Source organism: Salvia hispanica, chromosome 6 (genome assembly GCF_029641045.1).
Source record: "Salvia hispanica isolate PSC_SH4W2 chromosome 6, Shi_PSC_v1, whole genome shotgun sequence".
Taxonomy (NCBI): Eukaryota; Viridiplantae; Streptophyta; class Magnoliopsida; order Lamiales; family Lamiaceae; genus Salvia; species Salvia hispanica.
This window is the reverse complement of record NC_142697.1, coordinates 43,303,264-43,323,440: the sequence shown is the minus strand read 5'-3', so window position 1 is coordinate 43,323,440 and position 20,177 is coordinate 43,303,264. Positions and strand designations below refer to the sequence as shown.

Here is a 20,177-nt window from a genome sequence, read left to right as displayed (position 1 = left end):
TCAGTGAAAAATACGTATATAAAAAAATAAATACGCTATATAATTAAAGAGACAACAAAGTAGGTTAGAGAATATAATAGATAATTGAAGAATTTGAAGTGTATAAAATAGGAGATAATGTGCAAGAGAGAATGTAAGTATGTTAAGTACGTGAGAGTTGAGAGTAATTAAAAACAAAATAAATGATATTTTCAAATAGTATCAATGTGTTTATGTCTTAGTTTAAGGATGTATGTCAATGGAGTGTTATTCTTTCATTCTTTTATGTGGAGGTTTAGAAACTAGTTCAAAAATAAATTCAAATTTTTTTTTTTATTAAGGATCCACTGAAACAATAAAGTGGAGTAAATCTCATACTCATTATCCGATGCCATAAATTTATTGACACCACACTAATTGAAACAATATTTTTCCGTCATACTACTAATTCCATATTTTTTCCATTTTATTAAGAAATTTATTTTTTTCCTTGGAAAAGTGAAGTAGTATTCTGGCCTGTGGGCTTTTTATTTCCCTCAATTATACATGGGCATAAACAGATGTTTTAACTTTTGATTTCGGAACAGCTACTCACTTCTTCTTATTAGATGGTTCATAAATGTTACCATATTTTTATTTAAAAAAAATATCTTTCTTATATTAATACAAAATTATATTTTCTTTTTATTTAACACACAAAATAAAAATTCTTAAAATTTTGTGTCATCCCATCATAAGTACTGTATGACATTTTCTTAAAGGCCAAAACTGGTCTCGAACATATGCTCATTTTATGATTTTGGTCATATACTTTATCTTTTGAATTTTTGCACCCTGAACATTTCAACTCGGATCACAATTGATCTTACATTAACAATTTCGTCAAATTTTAAATGGTTTTGACCTGATTTTTATGGTTTTAACAGTAAACAATATTGCCAATGGCTAGTGGGAATCTGATAGGAGTGTTAATGAGGAAGCTGTCGCCTTGTAAATCAATAACTGCGCCGCCCAAATCGCTGATTCCGGGCAACAAATTCACCCCATTTTGTAGCTTCGCGGCGGCGGAGCTATCTTGCGCCCCGGTGGGGTCCGCGCCGTAGCCGATAGGGTAAAACACTCTGCCGCTGCTCTGTTCCGATTTCTGAGAGTATTAATAGAGTGATATTTTTAAAAATAAAATTATAATGTGGAAAATGGGGATTTGATTAAAAATAATTTAGTTGTTTACCTTAATGGGTGTGGGAAGTGGTGGGGCAGTGTAAGTGGTGGAAGATGTTAGTGTTTGGAGTTGAAATTCTTGCAACTTCAAATGTGTGGTGGAGCATTGTGTTATTTTTGTGTGTAGAGAAAGGAGGAGGTGATGTAGTAGAATTGTGTAGGAGAGATTCATCATCTTTGTAATGTTGAGTGAGAGAAGGAAGTGTGTAGAGGAAGAATTACTCTGTTAAAAACGGATACAAATGGCAATGTGATTGCCTATAAAGAGGTTAATTTGTGTTGCGTTTCTAGAAAAAGAAAATATCAATAAAGGATGACATCTAAAATAAATTGATTCGCCTCTAATTAGATTTATACACTTTTTTTTTTTCTGTGTGTATATATATGTAGACCATTCATCTTTAACTATTTTTTTTTGACAGAAAGAGAATTCTTTATGAGTGAAATGGTTTAGAGACAAATTTAAAAATTAACTCAAACAATTTTTTTATTAAGGACCCACTGAATCAATAAAGAGCAGTAAATCTCATTCAGAGTAACTCATTATCTGATGCCATAAATTCACTGACACCACACTAATTGCAACTAGGGGTGGGGAACTATACCGGAATATCGGACTTACCATACTGAAAGATTCGGTACGATAACGGTATTAGATTTCCTATACCGCAATATACTAATATATACCGGGGCAATATACCGGCATACCGATTGATTGTCATATATATAAACATATGTTTATGTTATATTTACACTAAAATTTAAAAAGAATAATTGTATGAACAAGATTTTATTGTGATGAAGTTTAAATTGTTTTGGACTTTTTGGAGTAGTCGAACACTAGAATTGTTTTTCTGAATATTTTGGGTATAATAGATTTTTTCTGGTATAACGTATGTCGTACCGCAGTTCGGTATACCGAAATGTGGTATGGTATACTGAAAACACGGTATGGTAACAATATCAAAAACTACTATACTGAATTTCCGGTATACCGAAAAATTCGGTACGATATTGGTATGTTGTTTTGTCATATCGTAACTTTCGGTACGGTATAACACTCACGATACGGTATACCATACCGAACCACCCCTAAATTTGCAACAATATTTTTCTGTCACACTAATTGCATATTTTTTTCCAATTTCTTTAGAAATTTCTATGCCATCTTGGGCGTCTGGAGATTCTATTAAGGTATAATGTGGGCTTTTCATTTCCCTTATATACTTGTATGTAATTTGGAAACTACTACTCCACTTCCTTAGAAAGGCAAAAAAAAAATGTACAATATGAAATAGTTGAGCCCATTTACCATTTCAGTACTTAAAAATTTCATTAACTTTTTATTTTATTCTCACACTGCACTATATTATTGAGAAGATATTATTGAGAAGTGCAAATTTATATCTTCCTTTTGTGTCTAAGTAAATAGATATTGAAGATGTTCTACAAATTTTAATTCTGTTTATTAACAAACAAGTTGAAATTCCCCCTTTATTTTTCTATTTATATTACTAACCACGTAGATTCTATTTTGAATCTTCTGGAGCAGCGAATAACTAAACATTTCAATCATTAAAAATAATAAATACATTATTTCCCGATCGAAAATTAGGATTGCAAAGACACATGCATTCTCCCTCGTTTCAAAATCGAAGCCCCAACCAATTAGGAAAAAGGCTTAAAAAACGTTTAAAAAAAAAAAAAAAAACTCACTCAATTCACAAATACAATCCGCCTTGATCCGCCGTGATGTAAACCCTCGCCGGCACCGCCGCGTCGGCCTGAATCACGACCTTGTTATCGGAAACATTCCGCAGAAAATGACTCGGATACGACGTTGCATCAGTGACAAACGTGTACTGCACCTGCTTAATCAAATTGGGGAAAAGCAGCGCCGCCTTCAGATCCGCCGTCCACGTCGGCCCCCCGCCGTCCACGCTCGCTCTCGCCACCGTCGTCTTCACCGCCATTCCTCTGACGGTGTTCCGCTCGATCGCGACCTGATCCAATTGATCGAATTTCCCCTCCATCTGCACGATCTCGATCCCCTTATCGCTGCCGGCGAACATGTTGTCGACGACGGTGACGCCGCTCATCACTCCTTTCACCGATTTGAACAGAATAAACGCATCGCCGAGGAAGAACGTGTTCGCGACGGTGAGCTGCACCGGATCCTCGGCGACGATGCCGGTGTAATCCAAATACGAATCGACGATCCGCGTCTGCGCGAGGCCGGGGAGCTGGACGTAGATCCCGACGCCGCCGAATCCGGTGGCTTTGTTGTAACAGTGGACGCCGGAGATCAGATTCGCCTGGCCGGAGAGGAGGATTCCGGTCTGCGCGGAGAAGATGACGACGTCGGAGACAACGTTGTCGTTTCCGGCGAGGGCGATGGCGGTGCCGGAGAAGGAGCGCTCGCCGGGATCAGCGCCGGCGGTGATGTGCTGGCCGAGGTAGGAGGTGCGGATGATGGTCTCGTGGCCGCCTTCGGCGAGGATTCCGGTGGTGGAGAAGTGAGTGATGTAGCAGTTGTCGATGGTGGTTCGGAGTGAGTTTTTCACACGGATTCCGCCGCCTCGGTAGTTGGAATCGAGGTAGAGGTCTCTTAGGGTTGTGAATTCGTAGTTGTACGTGGAATTTGAGGAAGATGATAGATCAATCAAAAAGCCGTCGGTTGGGAAGTCGTTTGATGCTGTAAGCGAGCCCCCTTGAATCTGTATTAAGATCATGCATTAGCACAATACACAAATAACTCATCTACGGATGGAATAATATGAATAAAAATATCAAACGTGGCTTAAATTTTGGTTTTACATAAAGGTGGATAATAAATTTTGGTTTTACATAAAAGTGGATAATAGTAATTCAAATTCTAATTACTTTTGTAATTTATTTTAATGAACCGACATCGTTCTGAATATTACAAAAACGTCTAATTTAATACACAAATTCGGTAGTTGAAAAATTGAAACTCATTATTTGATATACTCAAATTTAAATCAAAACACAGGGATTTAAATGAGGTATGCCAAACTTTCAATTGTTTTAATTTCTTGAGCTACTAACCCCATATTTTGACTCAATTAAATGGAATTGGGTGTTTATGTATTTTTAATTGGTCAAAGTGGGTCCACAATTTCATTAATTCATCGTAAATGGACCATCGTAAGAAAAATAGTATACTAGGGGTCGGAAAACTTTATCACCGTGTAAAATCACATTCATAATAATGGAATAAAACGTCACACATTTACCACTATAAATAATGCAATGAGAAGTTCATGTCTCAATTTATACAAAACGTTTGATCCAATTGCACCAAGAGTCAAAATCAATAATTTTAAACGTTCAACTATAAATCACGCCTAGGACCTATGAGTTTTTTTTTTATAAATACTTACAACCAAAAGAACTTCATCTAAAAAAATTGATAAAATTATTAAAATTCATATATTTATAATTGATTTTCGAAATTATGGAATAACTTAAAATTTGATCAAAATTCATGTAGTAATTTTTTCGATAATTTACCTTAAAAGTTATATGACACATAACACGAGTATTACTTACAGCTAAGTTCCCTCTGCCTGAAACGGGAAACAAGAGGGGGCGACTAATCAAATAATTTCCACCATCGAGATCAACACGAGCTCCTCCAAGATTGACGATGCCCTCAAACAAGTCCCCTTTCCCAGTGCCGTTGAGGGCGTCCGTGATCGCCTTGAGCACAGCGTCCGTGCTGTCGTTCCGGCCCGTCGGATCCGCCCCATAACTTGTCACGTGATACACAATAGGCCCCTGCACTAACGGAGTCAATAACCCGCGAAATATCCCCAAAACGACGCCGCATTATTACATATTACTACTAGTACGTGACTTACCGAAGGTGGCGGAGGCGCCGCTCCTTGAAGACTACTACGCATCTCCATAGACGAATAGTCGCGTTTGGGAAATGCGGCTTTGATTCCCTGCATTTGGTGCAGGCGAAGGCTCTTGCGGTAGATATCATCGGGCCTCTCGGAGGCGTACACGTGGACGACGGCGACGACGAGGAAAAATATAGCTACGATCGAAGCTCCCATGTTTTTGTCGTGGAATTCTAAGCTGTTTTTCAAGGGTTGCTGAATATATAGAGAGAGATTGTGAGAGAGAGAATTGATTACAAAATCACGGAAAGAAAACTCTGAAATTTGAATTACAAAATACTCATACTTACCTAAATCAATGCGAATTTCAACTGATTGTGTTGTAACATATAAGCTCTCTTTTGATGTTTGTTTCTTCCTGAATTTTATTGAATTATTTATGATCATTCAATGCATCTTCTTTTCTTTTCTTTTTTTTTTCTTTGTAGAAATAATATTGCCTAATTTTCACGACTTTAAGTGGAGCATTTCTTACCATCTTCGAATTCGATGGTTAAATGAGGATTGAGGTAGTAAATAAAAGTGGCTAATTTTCTTGTAAGAGTAATTAAGTGGTCCTAGCAATTAAAGTTTGTCGTGGAGGTAAGTAAGGTGGGTGTATCTGTATTTTTAGGGAAAAAGTAATAATAGTTTCTTCAATAATTAATTGAGTACTCCCTCCATTTTTGTAGATTGTTGAGTTTTCAAGTATGCATTATTGTGTATGGTGATTTTTTACTTTGTAGTTTCATTTGAATTGGCTTGTCCTTAAAGTCTTCTCTTGTTGCTTGTAATTTGTACTACCACATTAGAGGTTATGTGGTTAGGAGTAATTGATTGTACTTGGTAATAAAAGGGGTATAAAGACTTGGTTAGGCACCATTGAAAATTAAGGCATGTACCTTGAAATTGGATAGATATTATCATTAGTAGATGGTTTGAAATTTGAAGCTATCTATATTATTTTATTTTTTTAAAAAAATTTGGATCGATTTTTAGTCAATATGATAACTTTCAAATATTGCGAATTAAATCATAATTTTATTACAGTTCAATTTTGGCTCACGAGAAAGTCCATACAATGAATGTCCAAATTTACGAATGCTTGAATTGTGATTTGGGAGTTGTGAACCGCGGCTTGCACATAGTTGTTATAGTACTTCGATTTGACCAATGGTTAATTGAAGTGATTCGACCGAATGAACTATGAATTGTTAGATTTGTTGATTTATCTAGTGGTTTGATTTTTAAAATACTGGCCTTATCAATAACCGGTATTTTGTCATCTTCGTAAAATTTTACTTCCATGCAATCATCAATTTGGCGAAAAATTAGTCTTCAGAAAACTGCAAATTGTAATTAAATTAGTATATCATTTGTGGTAATTTAAATAGCAAATTTTCATTTATTTTATTACTACTATTTATTGTCGCTACCCGTAAAGAGTAAAAGTGATAGCTCAATTTTTAAATCTTGTGATATAAGGATCGCAAGTGGGGTAAAAAGCTAGTGCACCTCCAAATAATTGATGTCTATAGTTTTGTTGTGATTATTCATTCTTGAATTGGTCATTTTACTTTACATCATATTATGAGAAAAAGTGTCATTCTATTTTAGGTAGTTTGATGTCCTAACGCAATGTTCAGATTCATTATTCACCACATTATATTTTCTTTTGTTTTTTTCCCTCTTTATGGATGTTGAGAAATAAAAAGTTTAAGTGGCTGGTGAATACTAGTAGGAGTAAATAATAGAGTGACTAGATGGGTAAATTAATTAAATGATTTTTACGTTTGATGCATAAGAAGTAAGTAGTATTTCTCAACCCCTGAACTGCCTCGAACGAATTATTGTTAATGGGTAAATTAATTCAATGATGTATGATTAATATAAAATAAACAAATAAGTAATGGATTTGATATGTATTTTAAGTTCGGAGATTAAATTTGTGTGAATATTATTTGATATGCACGTTTTTAATGATGATTATTGTAAATGTAGCGCATGTTCTTCTTGTGTTTTTAAATCATATTGTAAGAATATAAATTAAAACTACGTATATAGATCAGAGAAATTTATGGAATAGAAATAAGGTCAGATGAATTTATTATGCAATTAAACTTACTTAATAAGGGTAATTTTGAATGTCTAATACCGTTTCTCATTATTAACGAAATATCAGTTTTGTAATGTAATTAATTAATCTCAATTTTAGTTTCTTATTTTGGTGGTGTAAGATAAAGTTAGATTTTTAGGGCGGGGGGATTTATTTCCTAATATGTGAGATGATGAAAGTTATAATAATTGTGATCAAAATCGGAAAAAATATAATGTGGTAAAACTAAATATAGGTGAAGTAGGTCGGTTAAGTAAATGAAATAGATTAGAGCCCTTAATTTGATGTCACATATCCATATAAGAATAGATTTTGGTTATATTATAATCATAGTATGATATAGCATGTAGTGACCACAAAAAAAAGTAATAATGTCAGTGATTTAAAGAAGTATAGGCATAATTCATAAGGATGTAGGAGTATTTAGAAACCATAATAATACTTGATGAGAGTGAAGCACTATTAAGTATTAGTGTGAAAATAAATCTTCCATAGTATTAGTGAGAAATATTTAATGTGTTTCAATAATCTTGATATCATGGGCCTATAGCCCATAAATTAGTGGGCTTAGGCATATTTTCTGGTATTGTGTATCACGAAATATGTCCTCGAATTGGGCCTTAAGATATACAAAGATCAAATGGAAATGTTTTTTAATGGTGAAGGGAAACGCTGGGGTTTAATAAAATATAACGTACAAAACGCTTGATTGTAATTAGTAAAACTCAATAAAAATATAATAAAAAATAGGTTTTATGCTCAAAATTGTTAAACATTAATTATTTAAACTCGTCTTCGATTTGTAATTTGTTCAACTGAGTTTTTATTGTATTGCTACGAGAAATTGGTAACTTCTCCATACAAATTGCAAAGTACTATCTTCTTTTTATTTGTAGAATATTGTTGAATTTCGATTTTTTGTGTAAAGCGTTGTGCAAATATCCTAATATCACAACATAACATATGATAATAATTGTTTCAAACTTCCAAATTAAAATATAAAAATATATAATCTAACTCTAACTATATACGGAGTAGTAAATTTTTTGCAGTCGTTTTAATTATCTTAAACCATTTCCAAGGATACATTAAAATCTAAAAAAGGATAGATAATTATTTCTAATAGTACTCCAAAATTAATTTCATCTTTGGTTTTTAGGAAAAAATAACTATATATCTTTAGGTTTAGACTAAATTCAAATCAAAAAGTTTTTTCAAATTTCGTGTGTAAAAAAATTCAAAATATAAAAAATATTCTTTTAAAATTTAGGATAAATGATTAAAGTAAAATCTTAGTTAATATAATATTACACTACAATAGATTCGAATTTAATGTAAATGATAGGAGATCTTATACTCTTTATCTAATCGAACCGAATATAATAAATAATATATTCAGGACACTTGCCCGCAGGAACTTAGCGCAGTTGATTTCGGAGGAGCAGATATTGCTGCGATATATTCGGGACACACTTAATAGAAAAGGCATTTGTGAATTCCAAACTCCAATGAATATGCAATATTTTATTGACAAACCATGGTTTAGTTAGGGCACGTGACCGGTGTAATTTGGCTTACACCTAGGAATCATGAATGAGATAGAATAATGGAATAATTATTAGTGGAGTGACAATGATTTCCATGTAATTTGTTTTTATGAGTATGACGAATTCCATAATTTTTTTGTTAAATCAAACAAATTGCACATTTGCGTGAGGCGAGTGGGGCCCATCCCCCCATCGCTTTCTTGTTTATTCATCTCGCGATACTGAATCTTGTGGACACTGCATGTCTCATCTTAATGCGTAACAGACAATTATGACCATACAACCTTTTAAAACATTTAAATATAAATAAAATTCATGTTCGTTGAAATAATCACTATTAAAAATAAATTTATACTAGTTCTAAACTGATTGAGGAGTACTACTAGTTTACGGATGAACCAAAATAACCAAAAATTGAACAATATTGTTAGTTAAAAAACTTGATAAAATATTAAAACGTTGATTTTGAAAATTTGGTACTTTTATAACATTTTTATAATTTAAAAAAAAATCAGATAAACTATAAATCAAGTAAATGTCCTGCAATTTTAAAAATCAACCATACTATATATAAATCATAAAATTTAAACTCGTTTGCAATTATTCTCTCCGTCCCGCTTTAGCAGTCCTATTGATTTTTCTGTCTTATTTTTTAAAAAATGATAAAAAATAGTTAAAAAGGAGAAATAGTAAATTAAGAGAGAGAATAATATAGAGAAGAGTCTTATCTACATTATTGTCTCTCTTACTTTACCATTTCTCTATTTAAACTATACTATTTTTTATCATTTTTTTAAAAAAATGGCAGAAAAGTCAATGTGACTGCTAAAGCGAGACAAAAGAGGGTATTTCATAATAAAAAAACTATATATTGCTTACATACAATATATATTATTTTATTTTTAATCAAATAAAAGTGTTTATTTTTATCGACTTCATTTAACTGATCGACATTCATTTATGATTTTTCAAATACAAATCCTACAAAGTTGGCAACAATCAGATAACAAAACAAAAATACAGTAACCAAATCTAAATTGAAAATAAATAAACTAAATACGAATTTCGAGGTAAATATTATTTTAATAAATTAAGAGTAAAAAAATGGGGAGCTGAGTATCAGCGGGTGGGCCCAACAGAGGCACACAGTCACGAGGCAGGGACGAAGCAGCCACAATCGATGGCCGCCATGACCTCACAATTCTACCACCTTTATATTTAGATTCAATCCATTTCCGTGATTAAACTTTCTGCTTCTTCTTCTGCTTCTGCGCTGCGTCTATTTCAATGGCGCCGATTCCGCATCTCTCCGTTTCGATTTCCTCTCTCTTCCTGCTTCTACTAACTGCCTGCACAAACGGATTTTCTGGTAATCATTTCTGCTTCTTCTCTCTTCTGATTCATAATCAACGAGTTATGGTGATTTAATTGGACTGTGAAATTGGTAGCTTGTTGATTTGTTTACTTTACCTTTTTTAATTAAATGTTTTGTGAATCGGCGCATTTGAGATTTTAGAGTTGGATAGCTGGAGATTATGGATTGGATTTGGAATAAGATTACTATATTTATACTAGAGCTCGACTGTTTCACTTTGGTATAATAATTTTATTGCCTTTTCTGGAGAAATTTTGACTAGGTAGAAATATTTATTTATTTCTTGTCACTGTCGTTCTATTTATCATGCTTGTTCTTGAGCTTGATGAAGTCAAGAGATCTCAGTTGTTATGAATAATATATTGTAGATATGTAGAGTTAATTCTTGTCTCTCATCCTCGTGTTTTATTCGGAACAATAGATAAGGCTGTGGTCATTTTCAAAAAAGTTAGTATTAATTTATATTTTTTCAAAGTGTTGAACTTGAATTTCAGTTCTTTAGCAATCAAATAATGTATGGATGCAATTCAATGGCACTTAATAATCTGACTTTGGAGTGTTGCCATTGTAGTGAAGTTGCAATTATTTGGGACATATTGGATCATCATGTATTTTATGTGTTGAATTTGCAGAAGAGAAGAACCTTTTGCATTCGGAAATACTAAAGGATGAGGCAGTGGCAAGACTCTTTGAGCTTGGAAAGGTACAAATTTGAACTTTCGTATATGAGCAGTTGAAAATGAAAAGTTAAATTGTGATATGAATATGTTATGCTTTTCGTTGATCTCTGCTCAGCGAATAGTCTCCTGAGTTAGTTGCAGGATTTGTGTCTCTTTCACTATATAAGAGTGTGTATTTGGATATGGAATATGTTAACGGAGTAGCTGGTGAATTTTGGCCTTGTAGGTGAGTGATTCGAAAGATTTTCTTGAGAGGACTTTCCAGTCTGCAGCTTCTGTAAGAGCAGGAAACCTTATCAGGAGATGGATGGAGGATGCGGGATTGCAGACGTAAGCAGTCAGAAACCTTCTTGTTCTGTTTCCGTGATGTCTCTTGACCTTTGTATTTCCTTTATCTAGGTGGGTGGACCAAATGGGGAATGTGCATGGTCGGCATGAAGGGCTAAATCCAAGAGAGAAAGCTCTGTTAATTGGCTCTCATTTGGTAAAGCGACCATTCACTTGACACTCTTTGATAGAATATAATTTGATGAATGTAAGAGTTATTTTTAATCTTTGAAAGATATTGAGTGGAGTAGATTGCTTTATCTCATATAGGATACGGTTATTGATGCTGGAATGTTCGATGGAGCGCTGGGAATCATCACTGCATTGTCTGCATTGAAAGTGTTGAAAATCAGAGGAATGCTTGGAAGCCTAAAACGCCCGGTGGAGGTAACAAGATTTTTGTTGGATTGGAACTTCTGAGCATCTAGGCTGTTACTAGTTTACATAGAGAGCTGCAGTTTTACAGTGTGAGGACTGTGTCCAAGTGTTCATTGTTTTTAATCATTACGTTTTCAGGTTATTGCGTTCAGCGACGAGGAAGGAGTTAGGTTTCAGTCTACCTTCTTAGGAAGTGCAGTCATTGCTGGTGTATTACCCGTTTCAACGCTGCATGTGCACGATGAAAGGTTGGTGTCACTAGCTGAAGAAGTTAGTTTCGTAGAATCTCACAGTTGTCTGACCATATATGACACTTTCAGCGGTGTAACAGTGCAAGGCGCTTTGAGAAGGAACGCCATTGAAATCTCTGAGGATAATCTCTTGCAACTCAAATACGACCCAGAATCTGTCTATGGTTATGTTGAGGTATACAATCAAATCAAGCGGGTTTCGAGAGTTTATCATTGGTAGAGCTATACATTAACATGATACATCTTCTGCTTTGTAGGTTCATATTGAACAAGGACCTGTTCTTGAGAACGTCGGCCTTCCTCTAGGTTTGGTGAAAGGCATTGCAGGACAGACACGGTTGAAGGTAACATAGCCATTATAGAAACAAGTTCCTCCTCTGATAGATTGACATAGTTATTCTTACTCTATATCCTTCTTTATCTATGTAGTTAAGATAAAATGAAATCCCTTTCATCCCGGAGAATTGAAGGAAACTTTTGATGATTTGCAGGTGACAGTGAAAGGTACACAAGGACATGCTGGCACGGTCCCTATGAAAATGAGACGAGATCCTATGTCTGGAGCTGCTGAACTGATTGTATTGCTCGAGAGTCTCTGTAATGAACCCGAGAGTTATCTATCATACGATGGTCAGTGTGCAGCATCAACAGCAAAATCACTAGCAGGGTCTCTCGTTTGTACTGTGGGCGAAATTTCAACCTGGCCAAGTGCAAGCAACGTGATTCCCGGCCAGGCAAGTCGTCAAGGACCTGAAACTCTGTTTCTACCGCTACTGCTATAGACGTGGGCTTAAATCACAGTTTTTATTCATTCAAGACAGGTGACCTTCACAGTTGACATACGCGCGATGGATGATCTAGGAAGGGAAGCAGTCATATACGAGTTTTCAAGTCGAATTCACCAAATATGTGACAAGCGTTCGCTTCTGTGTCTCATTGAACGCAAGGTGTGATTTTTTGCCTCATAATCGTTCTTGTACGTCTAGAAGCAATTCTGTTGCTCATTCCTGGGTTCCATCATTTCAGCATGATGCTGATGCAGTGGCCTGTGACGCTGAGCTGAGCTCGATGCTCAAGTCCGCAGCCTATGCTGCTGTCAGACCATTGAGTGGGGACGAGCCAGACGACTTGCCCGTGTTGATGAGTGGAGCAGGGCACGATGCTATGGCCATGTCTCATCTAACTAAGGTGTTATGATTTCTTAGTTATATAGTTATTCTTTTTAAATGTATGTTTGATTGCTTGTTTTGTCGTTTGACGATTTGGTGGTTGTTTGGTAGGTTGCGATGTTGTTTGTGCGTTGCCGCGGTGGTGTTAGTCATTCTCCGGCGGAGCATGTGTTGGACGACGATGTTTGGGCTGCCGGAATGGCGCTCCTTGCATTTCTGGAGAGTCTTGTGTAAATAAATAAAATTATTCATGTATTATTAGAATTCAAATGTGATTAATTGTCAGTGGAAATGTTAACGATAGTTAACTTCATAAAATGAAATTGAAAATAAAAAAATTTGAAAATGGCTTCGTTAAATTATTAAATTTCGGAGACTTGCACCGCATGTCTTCACGGTTACCAATAATACTAAAATTTTCTCCCACAAAATTGGATTATTGTTTGTAAAGAAAACTCTAGGATGAAAATCTAGGATCATCTTTAAAATAGACATTTACGAACTATATAGTAGTAGTAGATATTAATTATACATAGTTCCAGAAAACATATAATTACTGCAACCATCAACTATAAATAGAAATATATATGCACTATGGAAATGTATTAATATATCGGTATGTATCAATAGAAATATCTACTAAGTATAAATACGATTGAATTAATTTGAAAGATTGAACTGGAGACTAAATTTCAACTATCATTTTTTTTATTCATTACTAAGTATAAATACGTTGAATTAATTTGAAAGATTGAACTGGAGACTAAATTTCAACTATCATTTTTTTTATCTAATGAATAAAATAAATCAAAGTAAATGTTTTACTTCATTTTTCATTTTATATGAATTTCAATGCACTGAACTAATAGTTATCCTCCGATCTCCTCTTTGCCGTCCAAGGTTGCATGTAAATCCTCCTCATTCATCATTAAAAGGATTGCAGCAAAAAACATAGTAAAGCAAGAAATCATTATAGCTTAAAGAGGAATGTGTGAAGCACTTTTCATTGATCAAAAGATGATGTACATAATCAGAAATACATCTATATATAATAACTACAAGTGGAAAAACTGCCTCATGGAGTAACTGCCTCATAAACGTGGGAGAGTGCAGCATTGCATCAAGAACATGGGAGAGTGCTCTTATTCGATTGCTCTCTTCCTTTCAACAGAATATCTTTCCAACTTGGGCTGCTAACGTGGCAAGGATCTTCTTGAGCTGATCTTAAGGTCTTATCCAAAATTCTCTCAACATGAACATCCTCTGTGTGAACATTTGACAGATTCTCATTCTCTACATTGTCAATGATTCGACATAGGTTAACACCCCCCCTCAATTCGAGGGAGGCAAGCGAACAAACACCAAGTTTATTCCGCAGCCTCGAGAAGAATTGATTGCTCAGTGGCTTAGTAAGAATATCCGCAACCTGATCCAAGGTGGGTACATGACGCAGATCAATGAGGTTGGAAGCGACCTTGTCACGAACAAAGTGAAGATCCAATTCAATGTGCTTAGTCCGTGAGTGAAGAACAGGATTGGAAGCTAAAGCGATTGTACTGAGATTGTCCACCCAAAGAACAGGAGGAACTCTTGAAGCCCAGCCAAGTTCAGCAAGGAGAGATTGTAGCCAAGTGACTTCAGAAACTAACAGAGCTAGACTCCGATATTCAGCTTCTGTGCTAGACCGCGAAACAACCTTTTGCTTCTTGGCACACCAAGAAATAAGATTATCTCCAAAGTAGACGCAATAACCAGAGGTAGATCGCCGATCATCGATGTCGGAAGCCCAGTCTGAGTCAGAGAAACCAGAGAGAGCAAAAGAAGAGGCTTTGATGTGAATCCCATGATCAGTAGAGCCAGCCAAGTAGCGAAGAATTCGCTTGACAGCCTTCCAGTGAATATCGAGAGGGCACGACATAAATTGGCTTACCTTGTTGACGGAATAACTGAGTTCAGGACGAGTAATTGTTGCGTACTGAAGTGCACCAACAACACTGCGATACAACTTGCCATCAACAGTAGGCTCACCCTCAGATTTACTAAGCTTCAGGTCGGACACCATTGGAGTTGGAAAAGGCTTAGCATCAATCATTTTAACTTTCTTGAGAATCTCCTTGATGTAGGCGGATTGAGACGGGTGGAGACCCTGACTGGTCTTAGTCACTTCAATGCCAAGAAATTGTGTAACATCACCAAGATCCTTGAGAGCAAATTGGTTGTGAAGCTGATCAATAACTCGACGAATACCAGAAGAGGAATTTCCAGTTATGAGCATGTCGTCGACGTATAACAAGAGATAGATTGTTTCAGCCTTTGAGTTCAGATAGAAAAGAGAGGTGTCCGCTTTTGATTGAGTGAAACCAAGCTTTAAAAGAGCAGCTTGAATGGTGATGAACCAGGCCCTTGATGCTTGTTTAAGTCCGTAAAGCGCCTTATTCAGCTTGCATACCATACCCGGGGCACCTTGCTCAAAACCGGGAGGTTGACGCATGTAAATCTCCTCTTCGAGATCACCATTAAGGAATGCATTATTAACATCCAAATGCTTGATCGACCAGTTAGATGACACTGCAATACTAAGCATAAGACGTATGGTGTTGGGCTTGACCACGGGACTGAAAGTTTCATTAAAGTCGAATCCAGCCTCTTGGGAAAAACCTTGAGCAACCAACCTGGCCTTGTGCCGAGCAACTGAGCCATCTGCATTCTTTTTAAGTCTAAAAACCCAAGTACATCCGATAAGGTTCTTGCCGGGAGGAAGGAATGTGAGGAACCAAGTCTTATTCCTTAAAAGAGCAAGAAATTCATCATTCATGGCACATCGCCAAACTGGAATAGCTATAGCAATTTTGGCAGATGCAGGGACAACAAGATGGAGATCTTTGGAGTCATCAGAGGCAGAGGAAGTCGCAGTGAGAGCCTTGGGCTTGTGAATGCCATGTTGAGATCTAGTTTTCATTTGATGCTTTCGGGGTGGTGGAAGCGCTATGGGAGGAGGAGGAGGAGGGTGAGGAGGAGAGGAGATTGGAATGGAGGGAGATGAGGAATCATCAATCACAGGAGATAGGATGCAGCCACTGTTGGGAAAAGGTGAAGGAGTGGGGAGAGCATTGCTGGGAAGAGGTGAAGGAGTGGGGATGGTAGTGTTATCTGGAGCAATATTAGTTATCACAGGAGAGATGGGAATTAGAGGAACAGAATTATGAGTGGGATGAATGATGTTATCAAAATGAGGAGTTGAAGGCTGAGGAAACGAAACAGGATCATTAACAGATGCAACAGAATTTTTTTGATTAGACTTGTGAGGAAAAATGGTTTCATTGAAAATGATGTCTCTTGTGATTATGATTTTGCCACTACGTAGGAGAGCTTTATAACCTTTATGGGACGAACTATAGCCTAAGAATGTAGCTGGCTCAGATCTGAAATCAAGTTTGGAGCTATTGAAAGGCCTAAGATGAGGATAACATAGGCAACCAAAGGCTTTGAAATCAAGGTAAGAGGGCTGAGATTTATACAGTTTCTCATACGGGGAAGAATATTGGATGATTTGAGAGGGAAGTCTATTTATGAGAAACACAGCAGTAGCAAAAGAGTCATCCCAAAATTTAGAGGAAAGGCCGGATTGAGCAAGAAGAGCAAGACCCATCTCAACAATGCGTCGATGTTTTCTTTCGGCCATACCATTTTGTTGAGGCGTGTATGGACATGAGATTCTATGATGGATACCTTCTTGCTGTAAAAATTGGACAAGTCCTCTATATTCCCCACCCCAATCACTCTGAAGGTTCTTAATTTTAGTGTTAAACTGGTTTTCAACAAAGTTTTTGAAGTGCTGAAAAACAGATAAGAGCTCATTCTTGGTTTTGAGAAGGTAGAACCATGTAAAACGACTATATTGATCGACGAAATTAACATAGTACCTAAAACCATTTCTGGAAGTGATAGGAGCAGGACCCCATAGGTCAGAATGAATCAACTCTAAGGGAGCAGTATATTGAGTGAGAGAAGGAGAATAAGGCAACTTGTGACTTTTTGCAATGCAACATGAATCACAAAGAAAATCAGATTTCATTGATGTACTGGGAAGATTACATTTCAGCAGGATCTTTTTTACAATAGAATAAGCACAATGACCAAGCCGTTTGTGCCAAAGATCTAGACTAGATGCTACATTACAAGATGAAGTAAACACAGATGGAAGAGCATCAGGGGAAGTAGGAGAGACACTGGCTGCAGATGAGTTCTTGACTGAAATTGATGAAGGTGAGGGAGACTTGTGAAGAATGAACTTGTAAAGGCCATTTTCAAGGGTGCCCCGTAGAATTACTTCCTTGGAAACCTGATCTCTCACAAGACAAAAAGAAGGATGAAACTCAAAATATACATGATTATCTTGAGCAAAGTGGGATACACTAAGAAGATTTTTAGACACCTTAGGCACATGAAGAAGATTCTTTAGAGAGAAAAGTCTAGATGCAGGGGTATAAGGAGGAGTAAACACAGCAGATTCACCAACATGAGCAATAGGAATCCCAAAATTATCACCTAGACGAAGAGAATTACCTCCATGATATTCAGAAGCAGTGTTGAGATTAGCTAGATCGTTTGAAACATGGTGAGTTGCACCCGAATCTGGATACCATGATGAGGATTCAGTATTGAACTCGGAGGGCGAGTAATAACTGGAAGCATTACGGGACTGAGCCAAGTTAGCAGAGGGAGGTTGCTGAGGCTGAGATACAGGCTGATTTGAGTGAAGCTGAGATGAAGGCTGAAGTGAGTGAAGCTGTTGATGTTGAGCCCTATGATGAGAAGGTGGGTGGGGCATAAATGACGGCTCAAAACGGTACCAACACCTATCAGAAGAGTGACCAGGTTTTTGGCATAATTGGCAAATAAGCCTTCCGTTGCCTCTGCCGCGAAAACCACCGGATCGACCACCGCGAAAAACAGAGCCTCGACCACCACCATTCCTGTTGAAGTTGGATCCACCACCTCGACCTTGATGGAAACCATCCTTTCTTCCTCCATATGTGTGAGCAAGATTAACTGAGGGTACAGAACCATCAATATTGATTTTCGAAATTTGTGCGCTTGGATCTTCCAAACGGGACTCAAAGCTATGAAGCAGAGCCGCAACGTCCTGCACTGTCCAGTCGTGAGTCTTGGCTGTGACAGTGACAATAACTGAGTCATAATCATGACTAAGGCCTCCAAGAATGTAAAGAATGTGATCCTCCTCAGGAATGCGGCATCCAGCGGCACCAAGAAGATCGCAGAGCTCTTTGATTTTGGCTAAAAAATCTCTCATTGTGAGATTATCCTTTTTGATGGTCTGTAGTTGAAATTTATACTGCATGACTTTAGCTCTCGACTGATTTGCGAAGCTAGTTTCCAAAGCCTTCCAGATCTCACAAGTTGTTGTAAGTCCCACCATGAGAACCATGATATTCTCTGTGAGTGACGACTGAATCCATGAGGCAAGCAATTGATCTTGCCTACGCCAAGCCAAGAAGGCAGGATTTGGCTTCATGATGCCTCCTGCACCAGTTATCTCATGGGGAGGTTTCTCTTGATCCTCCAGCAGATATGACTCAAGTTCATATCCTCTAATTGTTGACAGGATTTGTTGTTTCCAAACAAGATAGTTGGATTCAGTGAGTTTGATGGCAATGGGGTGACTTTGTGATAGGAAAGGTACTGCATAGGGACTATGCCCATTCCCCTCCTCGGAGGTTGAACTGCTCATATTTAAAAAAAAAAAAAAAATTGGGAATGAACAAGGGAAGAAAATAGAGCCACAGAACCTAGGAAGAACCTAGGCTCTGATACCATAAAAGGATTGCAGCAAAAAACATAGTAAAGCAAGAAATCATTATAGCTTAAAGAGGAATGTGTGAAGCACTTTTCATTGATCAAAAGATGATGTACATAATCAGAAATACATCTATATATAATAACTACAAGTGGAAAAACTGCCTCATGGAGTAACTGCCTCATAAACGTGGGAGAGTGCAGCATTGCATCAAGAACATGGGAGAGTGCTCTTATTCGATTGCTCTCTTCCTTTCAACAGAATATCTTTCCAACTTGGGCTGCTAACGTGGCAAGGATCTTCTTGAGCTGATCTTAAGGTCTTATCCAAAATTCTCTCAACATGAACATCCTCTGTGTGAACATTTGACAGATTCTCATTCTCTACATTGTCAATGATTCGACATAGGTTAACAATCATCAACGGTGTTCATCATCAATAAGCTTGATTCTTGTGCGGTTGTCTTGATTAAAAGTTTTAAAAAGTGAAAATATCATTTCGGTAGGACTACTTCTGATCTGCAAATGAACAAGCTGCTCAATTACCATCTCTTCCAGAGGAGAGCAGATGGTTGTTTCGAGTTCATCTTCTCGATGACATCAACAAGATTTTTAACCCCTATCTTGACAACAAGTTTAAGTCTTCTGATTTTAATATTTCAAAACCATCAAATACCATTTTTTTCTTTTCTTTTATTATCATTTGTTTGTGACCTCACACGCTTTGAGGTTGGAAGATATAATAAAAAATTGGAAGATATAATAAAAAAAATTGGTCAAATTCATGAATACACTATTAATATAGTTCAAAATTTTACATGAATGAATGCGTGCCATACACATAATATATTTCACTAAGTTACTAAATAATTAAATAACTCACTTTGAGGTCAATCTTGAATATACTTCGACCTCTTTTCAGTAGAAGTTATAGTATCTTGTTTTGAAGGTCCATCCTCCCGATTCTTCGACCTCCTTTCGGCAATAGCTGCTTCATTTGTTTTAGAAGCTGTAGTATTTTGTTTGGAAGGTTTATCCTCCCGATTCTTCGACCTTTTTTCAGCAGCTGCTTCATTTGTTGAATCTTTATGTCCAATTGTGTTTTTCATTTGTTCTATAGAAATACATAAAATTAGAAGATCCTTTCTTTCCATATATGCATATAGAATCATAAGACTGAAATTATGGAACCTTTAAATTTGTCGACTGGTATCAGTGTCATTTCTCTGCCAATCTTTTTTCCACTGAAATATCAAACATCAATTAAGGCACTATTAGACATCATTATACTTCACTCTAACCATAAAAAACTTCTCTATGAGCACATTTTATCACTAAAATATTAAAATAGTGCACATAAGTATGGAGACAAACACTCTAACAATAGAATACTCACTCTAATCATATTT

At 36.5% G+C, this 20,177-nt stretch overlaps 2 protein-coding genes across 3 annotated transcripts; one reads left to right on the top strand and one right to left on the bottom strand.

Annotated features, from left to right (window-relative positions):
• Nucleotides 1-2,748: 2,748 nt before the first annotated feature.
• Nucleotides 2,749-5,590, bottom strand: LOC125206888 (polygalacturonase QRT3). Of its 2 annotated transcripts, XM_089060462.1 has the most exons (4): nucleotides 5,420-5,590; nucleotides 5,085-5,324; nucleotides 4,774-5,001; nucleotides 2,749-3,917 (listed from the first exon to the last, which is right to left on the bottom strand). In XM_089060462.1, exons 2-4 carry the CDS (start codon nucleotides 5,283-5,285, stop codon nucleotides 2,922-2,924), a joined length of 1,425 nt encoding a protein of 474 aa, XP_088916588.1. In that variant the 5' UTR covers nucleotides 5,286-5,324; nucleotides 5,420-5,590; the 3' UTR covers nucleotides 2,749-2,921. The 2 variants fall into 2 exon arrangements, with proteins under 2 accessions (XP_088916588.1, XP_088916589.1); XM_089060463.1 differs by lacking the exon at nucleotides 5,420-5,590 and having other exon boundaries at nucleotides 5,085-5,397.
• A 4,326-nt stretch (nucleotides 5,591-9,916) lies between these two features.
• On the top strand, nucleotides 9,917-13,297 carry AAH (allantoate amidohydrolase). Its single transcript, XM_089060221.1, has 12 exons — nucleotides 9,917-10,140; nucleotides 10,779-10,849; nucleotides 11,053-11,156; nucleotides 11,226-11,310; nucleotides 11,424-11,540; nucleotides 11,670-11,779; nucleotides 11,852-11,957; nucleotides 12,040-12,126; nucleotides 12,274-12,516; nucleotides 12,604-12,729; nucleotides 12,809-12,970; nucleotides 13,063-13,297. Exons 1-12 carry the CDS (start codon nucleotides 10,059-10,061, stop codon nucleotides 13,183-13,185), a joined length of 1,416 nt encoding a protein of 471 aa, XP_088916347.1. The 5' UTR covers nucleotides 9,917-10,058; the 3' UTR covers nucleotides 13,186-13,297.
• The last annotated feature ends 6,880 nt before the right edge of the window (nucleotides 13,298-20,177 follow it).